At 40.6% G+C, this 13,581-nt stretch overlaps 1 protein-coding gene across 6 annotated transcripts in view; it reads left to right on the top strand.

Annotated features, from left to right (window-relative positions):
- LOC139380838 (HSPB1-associated protein 1 homolog) overlaps positions 1-13,581 on the top strand; it is a 39,661-nt gene that overhangs the window by 8,989 nt on the left and 17,091 nt on the right. For all 6 annotated transcript variants that reach the window (XM_071123935.1, XM_071123931.1, XM_071123933.1 and 3 more), the window contains exons 2-3: positions 4,606-4,801; positions 8,299-8,486. In XM_071123935.1, the coding sequence (XP_070980036.1) occupies positions 4,618-4,801; positions 8,299-8,486 (372 nt within the window). In that variant the 5' untranslated portion in view covers positions 4,606-4,617. The remainder of the gene's footprint in view (positions 1-4,605; positions 4,802-8,298; positions 8,487-13,581) is intronic.

Genomic DNA, 13,581 nt, shown 5'->3' with positions numbered 1-13,581 from the left:
TAAAAGACACCTGTCCACAACCTCAAACAGTCACACTCCAAACTCCACTATGGCCAAGACCAAAGAGCTGTCAAAGGACACCAGAAACAAAATTGTAGACCTGCACCAGGCTGGGAAGACTGAATCTGCAATAGGTAAGCAGCTTGGTTTGAAGAAATCAACAGTGGGAGCAATTATTAGGAAATGGAAGACATACAAGACGACTGATAATCTCCCTCGATCTGGGGCTCCACGCAATCCTGCAGTGCCAGACGTGCTGCTTAAGCCAGTACATGTCCAGGCCAGTCTGAAGTTTGCTAGAGAGCATTTGGATGATCCAGAAGAAGATTGGGAGAATGTCATATGGTCAGATGAAACCAAAATATAACTTTTTTGTAAAAACTCAACTCGTTGTGTTTGGAGGACAAAGAATGCTGAGTTGCATCCAAAGAACACCATACCTACTGTGAAGCATGGGGGTGGAAACATCATGCTTTGGGGCTGTTTTTCAGCAAAGGGACCAGGACGACTGATCCGTGTAAAGGAAAGAATGAATGGGGCCATGTATCGTGAGATTGAGTGAAAACCTCCTTCCATCAGCAAGGGCATTGAAGATGAAACGTGGCTGGGTCTTTCAGCATGACAATGATCCCAAACACACCGCCCGGGAAACGAAGGAGTGGCGTCGTAAGAAGCATTTCAAGATCCTGGAGTGGCCTAGCCAGTCTCCAGATCTCAACCCCATAGGAAATCTTTGGAGGGAGTTGAAAGTCTGTGTTGCCCAGCAACAGCCCCAAAACATCTCTGCTCTAGAGGAGATCTGCATGGAGGAATGGGCCAAAATACCAGCAACAGTGTGTGAAAACCTTGTGAAGGCTTACAGAAAACGTTTGACCTCTGTCATTACCAACAAAGGGTATATAACAAAGTATTGAGATAAACTTTTGTTATTGACCAAATACTTATTTTCCACCATAATTTGCAAATAAATTCATTTAAAATCCTACAATGTGATTTTTCTGGATTTTTTTTCTCATTTTGTCTGTCATAGGTGAAGTGTACCTATTATGAAAATGACAGGCCTCTCATCTTTTTAAGTGGGAGAACTTGCACAATTGGTGTCTGACTAAATACTTTTTTGCCCCACTGTATAGTATGTGGACAACTACAAATACCTAAGTGTCTGGCTAGACTGTAAACTCTCCTTCCAGACTCATATTAAACATCTCCATTCCAAAATTAAATCTAGAATAAGGCTTCCTATTTCGCAACAAAGCCTCCTTCACGCATGCCGCCAAACATACCCTCATAAAACTGACTATCCTACCGATCCTCAACTTCGGCGATGTCATTTACAAAATAGTCTCCAACACTCTACTCAGCAAATTGGATGCAGTCTCACAGTGCCATCCGTTTTGTCACCAAATCCCCATATACTACCCACCACTGTGACCTGTATGCTCTCGTCGGCTGGCCCTCACTACATATTTGTCGCCAGACCCACTGGCTCCAGGTCATCTAAGTCTTTGCTAGGTAAAGCTCCGCCTTATCTCAGCTCACTTGTCACGATAACACCCACCCATAGCACGCACTCCAGCAGGTATATCTCACTGGTCATCCCCAAAGCCAACACCTCCTTTGGCCACCTTTCCTTCCAGTTCTCTGCTGCCAATGACTGGAAAGAATTGCAAAAATTGCTGAAGTTGGAGACGCATCTCCCTCACTAACTTTAAACATCAGCTACTTTGCGACCTTTTGCCACATTTCAGGCTTCAAACATAAAGATATAAAACTGTATTTTTTTGTGAAGAATCAACAACAAGTGGGACACAATCATGAAGTGGAACGACATTTATTGGATATTTCAAACTTGTTTAACAAATCAAAAACTGAAAAATTGGGCGTGCAAAATTATTCAGCCCCCTTAAGTTAATACTTTGTAGCGCCACCTTTTGCTGCGATTACAGCTGTAAGTCGCTTGGGGTATGTCTCTATCAGTTTTGCACATCGAGAGACTGAAATGTTTTCCCATTCCTCCTTGCAAAACAGCTTGAGCTCAGTGAGGTTGGATGGAGAGCATTTGTGAACAGCAGTTTTCAGTTCTTTCCACAGATTCTCGATTGGATTCAGGTCTGGACTTTGACTTGGCCATTCTAACACCTGGATATGTTTATTTTTTTAACCATTCCATTGTAGATTTTGCTTTATGTTTTGGATCATTGTCTTGTTGAAATCTCCGTCCCAGTCTCAGGTCTTTTGCAGACTCCATCAGGTTTTCTTCCAGAATGGTCCTGTATTTGGCTCCATCCATCTTCCCATCAATTTTAACCATCTTCCCTGTCCCTGCTGAAGAAAAGCAGGCCCAAACCATGATGCTGCCACCACCATGTTTGACAGTGGGGATGGTGTGTTCAGCTGTGTTGCTTTTACGCCAAACATAACGTTTTGCATTGTTGCCAAAATGTTCAATTTTGGTTTCATCTGACCAGAGCACCTTCTTCCACATTTGGTGTGTCTCCCAGGTGGCTTGTGGCAAACTTTAAACAACACTTTTTATGGATATCTTTAAGAAATGGCTTTCTTCTTGCCACTCTTCCATAAAGGCCAGATTTGTGCAATATACGACTGATTGTTGTCCTATGGACAGAGTCTCCCACCTCAGCTGTAGATCTCTGCAGTTCATCCAGAGTGATCATGGGCCTCTTGGCTGCATCTCTGATCAGTCTTCTCCTTGTATGAGCTGAAAGTTTAGAGGGACGGCCAGGTCTTGGTAGATTTGCAGTGGTCTGATACTCCTTCCATTTCAATATTATTGCTTGCACAGTGCTCCTTGGGATGTTTAAAGCTTGGGAAATCTTTTTTTATCCAAATCCGGCTTTAAACTTCTTCACAACAGTATCTCGGACCTGCCTGGTGTGTTCCTTGTTCTTCATGATGCTCTCTGCGCTTTTAACGGACCTCTGAGACTATCACAGTGCAGGTGCATTTATACGGAGACTTGATTACACACAGGTGGATTGTATTTATCATCATTAGTCATTTAGGTCAACATTGGATCATTCAGAGATCCTCACTGAACTTCTGGAGAGAGTTTGCTGCACTGAAAGTAAAGGGGCTGAATAATTTTGCACGCCCAATTTTTCAGTTTTTGATTTGTTAAAAAAGTTTGAAATATCCAATAAATGTCGTTCCACTTCATGATTGTGTCCCACTTGTTGTTGATTCTTCACAAAAAAATACAGTTTTATATCTTTATGTTTGAAGCCTGAAATGTGGCAAAAGGTCGCAAAGTTCAAGGGGGCCGAATACTTTCGCAAGGCACTGTATCTGAGCAGCTTACCGATCGCTGCAGCTGTACACAGCCCATCTGTAAATTCCCCATCCAATCTAACCTTATCACCATATTGTTTTTATTTACTTGTTTGCGCTTTTTCACACCAGTATTTCTACTTGCACATCATCTGCTCATCTATCAATCGTGTTAATTTGCTAAATTGTAATTACGTCGCTACTATGGCTTATAATTATTGCCTTACCTCACGCCATTTCCACACACTGAACATAGACTTTTTTCCCCCTATTGTGTTATTGACCGTACGTTTGTTTATTCCATTTGTAACTCTGTTGTTGTTTGTGTCATACTGCTTTACTTTAACTTGGCCAGGTCGCAGTTGTATATGAGAACTGGTTCTCAACTGGCCTACCTGGTTAAATAAAGGTGAAATTTAAAAATCAATTTAAAAAAATTAACTGCATTGTTGGTTAATGGCTTGTAAGTAAGCATTTCACGGTAAGGTCTACCTGTTGTATTCGGCACATGTGACAAATACCATTTTGATTTGATACATCCATAACAATGAACTAATGATGCACGATTTCACCTTGCATAGAACATGTTCTCTCTCGTCAGGAAACTTTTGTTCAGAGGAGCTAGCCAACAACACAGCTAACACAATCACTTCAAACTGAAGCTGGAAAGGCGGCAAACTAGTTGCACTTAATTTAGTTTTACATGTTTTCTATTTATAGTTCTTTGTACACATCAATACAAATTATGCTGATTCATGATTTCGACTGGCTGAGAAAAGCTGTCTGCCTGTCTCATCTCGACTTCCGACACGTTCATTACTATGGGACATCTGGAGATCAAATTGAAATATCAGAACAATGTTTCAAATGTCAGCAAGACAGTCAGCCAGGTTTATACAAATCTCCGCTGTTAAACAAAATGTCTAAAAGAAATGTGAGATAATGTCTAGATGCTTTTTATAGTGGAGATCAAGTTTATAAATTGCCTGGCTGTGCTGATGACAGTGGATTGTGCAGTCAGATGGAACAGAGTAAATCTGCATTTTTAGTGTCATAGATTAAGCATGTGGTAATTTATGAAATAGACACTGGATGGAATGCGGTTTTAACCAATCGGCATTCAGCATCCATTGTATTGTACCTTTAAGATCTGATGATGCAGATGACAGGCAATCAGAACGTTCCTCATGTTGCCTTTCATTAAAATATTGGCTATGTGGCAACAAGTGTGTCAGACACAAATCACATAGAATTTGGGCAACTAGCGAATAATAATTGTATTAATTAACCTCTCCTGACCCTGTTTATCTGTTATAGCTGAGCCTGAAGATGACCCCCAAGCCCTTTAGCCCAGAAGAGATCCAGAGGATCCTGGGATCTCTCCAGAGGCCTGCCGTCTTCCTCAACATTACCTGTGATTGGCCAGTGCTCCTCTGGACTGTAGACCACCTGTCACGATGCCTTGGAGGGAAGGCTGTCCGGTTCAGAATGGGAAGGAGACAGCATGAAAAGAGTAAGAGAACGGCCAGTGCAGAAACAACTCCAACCCCTACCCCCTATGCACGTCATGCAGCCCCTACCCCCTATGCATGTTTGGTATGACACTACAAGCTTGGCTCACCTGTATTTGGGGAGTTTCTCCCATTCTTCTCTGCAGATCCTCTCTAGCTCTGTCAGATTGAAAGGGGAGTGTTGCTGCACAGCTGTTTTCAGGTCTCTCCAGAGATGTTCGATCAGGTTCAAGTCTGGGCTCTGGCTGGGCCACTCAAGGACATTCAGAGACTTGTCCCGAAGCCCCTCTTGCATTGTTTTGGCTGTGTGCTTAGGGTCGTTGTACTGTTGGAAGGTGATCCTTTGCCCCAGTCTGAGGTCCTGAGCAGTCTGGAGCAGGTTTTCATCAAGGATCTCTCTGTACTTTGCTTTGTTCATCTTTCCCACGATCCTGAGTACTCTCCCGATTGCTCAGTTTGGCCGGGCAGCCAGCTCTAGGAAGAGTCTTGGTGGTTCCAAACTTCTTCCATTTAAGAACGATGGAGGCTACTGTGGTCTTGGGGACCTTCAATGCTGCAGACATTTTTGGTTACCCTCCCCAGATCTGTGCCTCGACACAATCCTGTCTTGGAGCTCTACGGACAATTCCTTCGACCTCATAACTTGGTTTTTGCTCTGACATGCACTGTCAACCGTGGGACCTTATATAGATAGATGTGTGCCTTCCCAAATCATGTCCATTCAATTGAATTGACCACAGGTGGACTCCAATCAAGTTGTTGAAACATCTGAAGGATTATCAATGGAAACAGGATGCACCTGAGCTCAATTTGGAGTCTCATAGCAAAGGGTCTAAATACTAATGTAAATAAGTTATTAATTTTTTATACATCTGCAACAAATTCTAAAAACCTGTTTTCACTTCGTCATTATGGAGTATTGTGTGTAGATTGATGAGGGGATTTTTCTTCTCCGTCTATTTTAGAATAAGGCTGTAACGTAACCAATGTGGAAAACGTCAAGAGGTCTGAGTACTTTCCGTATGTACTGTGGGGTCTGAAATTATTGACACCCTTGTTGAAGATCAGCAATAATGACTGTGTAAAATAAATAATTAAAATACTGGGCTTTATCGTATGCCTCCAAAAAGTTGGGAATTACGTTATTTATACTAATACAATTGCTCAGATTTTTTCCACCTTTATTTAACCAGGTAGGCTAGTTGAGAACAGTTGTTCTCATTTACAACTGCGACCTGGCCAAGATAAAGCAAAGCAGTGCGACACAAACAACAACACAGAGTTACACATGGAGTAAACAAATGAAAAGTCTATATACAGTGTGTGCAAATGAAGTAAGATTAGGGGGGTCAGGCAATAACTAGGCCATAGTGGCAAAATAATTACAATTTAGCAATTAAACACTGGAGTGATAGATGTGCAGAAGATGAATGTGCAAGTAGAGATACTGGGGTACAAAGGAGCAAAAAATAAATAACAATATGGGGATGCAGTAGTTAGGTGGGCTATTTACAGATGGCCTGTGTACAGGTGCAATGATCGGTATGCTGCTCTGACAGCTAATGCTTAAAGTTAGTGACTCCAGCTTCATTGATTTTTTTTTCAATTAGTTCCATTCATTGGCAGCAGAGAACTGGAAGGAAAGGTGGCCAAATGAGGAGTTGGCTTTGGGGATGACCAGTGTAATATACCTGCTGGAGCGCGTGCTACGGGTTGGTGCTGCTATGCTGACAAGTGAGCTGAGATAAGGTGGGGCTTTACCGAGCAAAGACTTATCGATGACCTGGAACCAGTGTGTTTGGCGACGAATATGTAGCGAGGGCCAGCCAACGAGAGCATACAGGTCACAGTGGTGGGTAGTATATGGGGCTTTGGTGACAAGACGAATGGCACTGTGATAGACCACATCCAATTTGCTGAGTAAAGTGTTTGAGGCTATTTTGTAAATGACATCGCCAAAGTCAAGAATTGGTAGGATAGTCAGTTTTACGAGGGTATGTTTGGCAGCATGAGTGAAAGATGCTTTGTTGCGAAATAGGAAGCTAGATTTAATTTTGGATCGGAAATGCTTAATATGAGTCTGGAAGGAGAGTTTACAGTCTACCCAGACACCTAGGTATTTGTAGTTGTTCACATATTCTAAGTCAGAACCGTCCAGAGTAGTGATGCTAGATGTGCGGGCAGGGATCGGTTGAAGAGCATGCATTTAGTTTTACTTGCATTTAAGAGCAGTTGGAGGCCACGGAAGGAGAGTTGTATGGCATTGAAGCTTGTCTGGAGGTTTGTTAACACCGCGTCCAACAAGTAATACTGTTTAACAAGTAATACTTTTTTTCTCAAAGGTAGGGGTCAAAATGATTGCCACTCCTAAAAATTCTTATAAATAAAGTAGTCAAAATGTTAGTATTTGGTCCCATATTCCTAGCATGCAGTGCTTTACATCAAGCTTTTGACTCTACAAACTTGTTGGATGCATTTGCAGTTAGTTTTGATTGTGTTTCAGAGTACTTTGCATCACCTCAGCTTCTGAGACTAACAACTTTAGGCAATGTACACTAAACTTTTTAGGCATTGTCATGAAGATATTCTACTCCACCAGTCATCATAATTGAAGTGCAGTCAGCCATTGAGCACTGTGATATGCATCCTGCATGGCTATGTTGTTGTTAATATTTCTCCTTGATAAGTTGCCTCTTTGGGACCAAAGACCTTGTTGTTTACTGTTGTATATAACAATTTACGTTCATAAAGGTCAAATAAAATATGGTAGAAAACTGCAAATGTATGCCCATGTTTAGTTTAGTTCTGCTTTGGTGGTGATATATTGTGCCTTCCCAATGTTTTCAAGCCATTGTTAATGGCCTATTAGTCATTGTTCAGCTGCAGAACAGTTGACCTCAAGCTTCCTCCAGTCGTCTCTGGCAAGTTTTGCAGTTGGATATGGTCTTAAATAAAGCTCCATAAAAGTTGCTTTGTACATTTGGTAACATAAATATTGCCCTTAGTCTGCCAGCCTTCAGTAGCCTATGTTAAAGAGATCATTTATTTCAAGGGCAACAATAGAGACGGTATCCTCCAATAATATGGAGCTGGGGTAATTTGACTGCTAAATCAATTACAGCTACATAATTTGTTACAACAGCAGACAAGGTATAATTTAACATGGTTGATTATACATTTTAATACCGCCACGTGGTACTGAAACATTGTTCAACCAGACTAAATCAAATTGAGAAGCCAATAGAGAATAGGCCTAGATGATTGAAATCAGGGTGTAAATAAAATACAAGTCTTTATAATAGTCTTTTGATTAAAAATGTTGTTTAGACATGGAATTTATTGATTTAATAGTTTATTGAAGCGCATTACATGTTATCATGATTGTCTCTCTCTCTCTCTCTCTCTCTCCTCTGTCTGTCTTTCATTGTCTCTTTTCTATCACTCTCTTTGGCTTTCTCTCTCTTTCCAACTGTCCCTCTATCTTTTGTTAATGTCAAAGCACCTCTTTTTGAGACTCAATGCTCATATGTGGAGGCCAAACTGGAGGAGTTTCAGTCCTGGACAGAGGGTCAGACTGGTGCAGAAGATGTGGGGTGTTTCTCAAACTACCCCCTCTCTCTGTACTGGGCCTATGCAGACTACAAATACATTGCACTGCTGCTTCAAGAAAAGCCCTCCATGTTTGAGGTAACACACTCTCTGTTTGACACACACACACTTGTCATGACTGGCCTGTTCGGGTCAGTTTACAGTGGATCACAGTCCTACAGAGGGGGAGAGAGATTGATGGGGGGGGTATGACACCTCATGCTCATTGTAAATCATAAGGCAGTAGACAAATCCATTGTCCTCTCAGTGTGGAGGATTAGAATGTATGGTGGGTCTATGGAGAATCTACCTCAGAATGGTAACATGCATTAAATGGACTTTGGGACAATATATTTTAACAGCCAAATTGGTGGTAACAACGATAGATGGAATATGAAAATCAATGTCATTTTTGTAACTAAAAGTTAAGACAACATTATAATGAAAACATTAACTTGAAGAGCTTTCATAATATGTACATGATGTTTACTTACTGTGCGTTTGTGTAGAAAATATATAGATCATAGAGCATGTTTTTGTAAAGATGAACTGTGAATTTTAGTTGTCTATCGAGATCAAAGTACATTGTGATACCTTGCTTCGTAACTAGATACACCCCAGAGAACTTGCCATGAAGACAGAAACGCCCCTTTTTGCCCCGGGGGTATAAAACATGTGAGATAACTTCTTGGTGACTGGGGGGGCAGAATTGAGTAGCTTGGATGAATAAGGTGCCCAGAGTAAACTACCTGCTACTCAGCCATAAAAGCTAACAAATGCATATAAATAGTATATTTGGATAGAACACACTCTGACGTTTCTAAAACTGTTTGAATGATGTCTGTGAGTATAACAGAACTCATATGGCAGGCGAAAACCTGAGAACAATCCAACCAGGAAGTGGGAAATCTGAGGTTGGTCGTTTTTCAACTCATTCCCTATTGAAGATACAGTGGGATATTGGTCATGTTGCACTTCCTAAGGCTTCCACTAGATGTCAACAGTCTTTAGAACTTTGTTTGAGGCTTCTACTGTGAAGTGGAGGCGAATGAGTGGATTGAGCCAGGTGTCTGGCAGATTGCCACGAGCTCGTGACGCGCGGTCATGTGAAAGTTAACTTGCTCCATCCAAGTTCCATTGCTTTTCTACAGACACAGGAATTCTCCAGTTGGAACATTATTATTATTTTCATTTTTTATTTACTTTACTTTTCTCCCCAATTTTGTGGTATCCAATTGTTCGTAGTTACTATCTTGTCTCATCGCTACAACTCCCGTACGGGCTCGGGAGAGACGAAGGTCGAAAGCCATGCGTCCTCCGAAACCACTGCTTCAAAACCACCAGCCAGACAATGGTTTGCAACTGCACATGGGGACAAAGATTGTACTTTTTGGAGAAATATCCTCTGGTCTGATAAAATAAAAATATAACTATTTGGCCATAATGACCATTGTTATGTCTGGAGGAAAAAGCACGGGGGTGGCAACATCATGTTGTGGGGGGGCTTTGCTGCAGGAGGGACTGGTGCATTTAAAAAAAATAGATGACATCATGGGGAGGTAAAATTATGTGGATATATTGAAGCAACATCTCAAGACATCAGTCAGGAAGTTTAAGCTTGGTCGCAAATGGGTCTTTCAAATGGATAATGACCCCAAGCATACTTCCAAAGTTGTGGCAAAATGGCTTAAGGACAACAAAGTCAATGTATTGGAGTGGCCATCACAAAGCCCTGACCTCAATCCTATAGAACATTTGTGGGCAGAACTGAAAAAGTGTGTGCGAGCAAGGAGGCCTATAAACCTGACTCAGTTATGTCTGTTGTCTGTAGCTTGTGAGGTGTGGAAACACTTTGTTGCTTTTATGAATTTTGCCTTGCTGCTTTTTGTTCTATATTGCTCTGTCTGTATGCTACGTCTTGCTTGTCCTATGTTGCTCTGTCTGTATGCTATGTCTTGCTTGTCCTGTGTTGCTCTGCGTGTACTCACTGCTCAATGATTGTCTATATTGTAATTGTTTTTAATAACCTGCCCAGGGACTGCGGTTGAAAATTAGCCGGCTGGCAAAAACCGTCACTTTTACTGAAACTTTGATTAATGTGCACTGTCCCTGTATAAATCAAATAAACTCAAACTTACACCAGCTCTGTCAGGAGGAATGGGCCAAAATTCACCCAATTTATTGTGGGAAGCTTGTTGAAAGCTACCCGAAACGTTTGAGAACAGTGTGTTGGCTGAACATCTCTCACTAAGTTTAACTTAGAAATTCATTTAAAGGCAATGCTACCAAATACTAATTGAGTGTAGGTAAACCTCTGACCCACTGGGAATGTGATGAGAGACATAAAATCTAAAATACATCATTCTCTGTACTATTATTCTGACATTTCACATTCTTAAAATAAAGTGGTGATCCATCTTCATGGCTGATTAGCCGTCTTCAGAAGACCCCTCTTACAGAACGAGGGTAAGGAAACCAACTACTAAGAAAAAGGACATTTGTGACATCTGGTGGACAATCAGAGACTTACACCCGCGACCGAAGTAGTGACCACCCTGAGAACGGGACGTCGGCCGACCATCGCTCACTAAGCGGAACTCGGCAAACAAAGCTTTCTTTCTTTCTAAATCCCCATCTTGTGTAACACGTGTCAAATTGTGTTGGTCTGCTAGGGACCTGTTTCATTGTACTACGTTCTAATCAATAGCCTGGACTGTATGCTTGTGTATCTTTACATTATCATTTAGCTTGTGAGTAAATAAATAATCAACTCAATTGGTGTGGTACGGGAGGATTTAGTGAGACCCGGGTTTGTGCAGATTTACGAATTATGCGACATTCAGGATGAGACTGTAGAGGAAATTAATTCATTAGTGAAAGTTGTAAAATCCATATGCGGATATTCTGAGTTAATTTGGGAAACGGAAACTCATTAAACAAACTTTTCCCATGGTGCCCCAGGTTACTGAGTCAATGATTACCCGATTATTTTAATCACGTAATTATAAACCGTTAATTATTCGATGAATAGCAGTCGTCACATTAATGATACGTTATGACACCATCTTTTTTTTAACCTTTATTTAACTAGGCAAGTCAGTTAACAAATTCTTATTTACAATGACGGCCTACACAGTGCTACACAGGGATGCTACACAGTGCACCTTTATCCTATAATCAAGGAAACAAACAAAAAACATTTTTTATATTTTTGTATTTTATTTAACCTTTATTTATCCAGGAAGGGCTCATTGAGATTTAAAATCTCTTTTTCAAGAGTGTCCTGGCCAAGATAGGCAGCACCAAGTCATTACAAAAATGACAGACCGACATGAAAAACTACAAGAAATCTAGTAAAAACCTTTGAAATCACAAGAGTATAACAAAATTAAAAACATTGACAGGTCAGGGAATCAGCCTCAAAATCCTTCATCAGTGATTTAAAAACCCCAATCGGGACAAATTCTTCCAGTTTAAAAGTATTTTGTAAGGCGTTCCAAGACGATGGCGCAGAGTATATAAAAGCCCTTTTCCCAAATTCAGTTCAGACATTTGGAACCGTCTTAATGTCTTAATTACATCAAAATGTGGGGCAGAACTGATACAGTAGTGCACAGAGAAAGCTGTGAACATAAAAAAATATTAGCTTGAGACGGTCATCATGACCGAAGAGAGTACCCACCACATATCTGAACAATAAAAATGCCCAAATAAAAAGGTAGTATACCCAAAATGTAAATAAAAGTATACCAGTGACTGAGCCTACGAGTGACTAGAGAAGGCCAGCCAACCCTGGTTTACAAAGTGCAGTGGTGCGTAAGGGTTTTGCAGTTTAAAATAAATCTCATAGTGCCATGGTAAAGAGTGTCAATTGATCTCAAACACTGAGCGGAAGCATTCATATATAAAATATCCCCATAGTCTAGTAAAGGCATAAATGTAGCTGATATTAGCCTCCTGGCTTCAAAAGAAAAACGGGCCTTATTCCTAAAATAAAATCCCAATTTCAGCTTCAATTTTTTTTGTAAATTGTTAAATATGCAATTTAAAAGAGAGGCCGTCATCAATTAAAATTCCAAGATATTTATATGAGGTTACAACCTCAATCTCCTTGCCCTGACAGGTAGTAATAGGTGAAAGGTTCAGAGGTCTATGTCTTGCATTAGAAAACACCATTACTTTAGTCTGTATTGAGGATAAGCTTCAATTGACACAAGGTATGTTGAACAGTATAAAAAGCAGTTTGCATGTTCTGGAAAGCTTTTGTAAGAGACGAGGCACAACAGTAAATAACAGTATCATCAGCATAAAAATGAAGTTGTGCATTTTGGACATTTGTCTAAATTATTTATATAAATAGTGAATAAGAGAGGACCAAGTACAGAGCCTTGGGGCTCAAGACAGACAATTTAACAGACATAAGCCCATCAAATTGAGTGCACTGAGTTCTATCAGACAGATAGTTAGCAAACCATGCAACTGCATGCCCGAAAGACCTACACTCGACAATCTCTGCCTTAGTATAGCATGATCAACTGTATCAAAAGCCTTAGAGAGATCAACAAAAAGTGAGACACAGTGCTGTTTTTTGTCAAGGGTTTCAGTGATATAATTTAAAACCTTCATGGCTGCTGTAATTGTGCTATGCTTCTTCCTGAAGCCTGATTGGTACATTTGACAAAATAGAGTTAGTAAGTAAAAACTATTTTAGCTGTTCACTTACAAGAGTTTCAAGTATTTTCACCAGGGGTGACAGCTTTGAGATTGGCCTACAATTATTTAAGAGTTGGATCTCCCCCTTTTAAAAGCAGTAGGACAAATGCTGATATCCAGATATTTGGAATTTCATTACATTCCAGGGTTAGATTGAACAGATATGTAAGTGGTTCAGCTATGAAATCAGCTGCCACATTTAAAAAGCAGGGATCCAAAAGATCAGGACCTGCAGGCTTTCTCTGATCTAAGGATTTCAGGGCGTTATGTACTGTATCACCTACACTGAGAATGGCAAAAAGCTAAAAGTTTGACCAGCTCTCACTGGTTCATCCACACAGGGTTGTACAGAGACAGATGACACTGAATCAAACAGCCTACCAGATGATACAAAGTGCTCATTGAAACAATTCAGCATTTCTGTTTTGTCAGATATAGCAACAGAGTCCTTCAAAAACACATGACGGTAATTCATTAACAT

The sequence above is a fragment of the Oncorhynchus clarkii genome, chromosome 22 (genome assembly GCF_045791955.1).
Source record: "Oncorhynchus clarkii lewisi isolate Uvic-CL-2024 chromosome 22, UVic_Ocla_1.0, whole genome shotgun sequence".
Lineage (NCBI taxonomy): Eukaryota > Metazoa > Chordata > Actinopteri > Salmoniformes > Salmonidae > Oncorhynchus > Oncorhynchus clarkii.
This window is presented reverse-complemented; position numbering and strand designations above follow the sequence as displayed.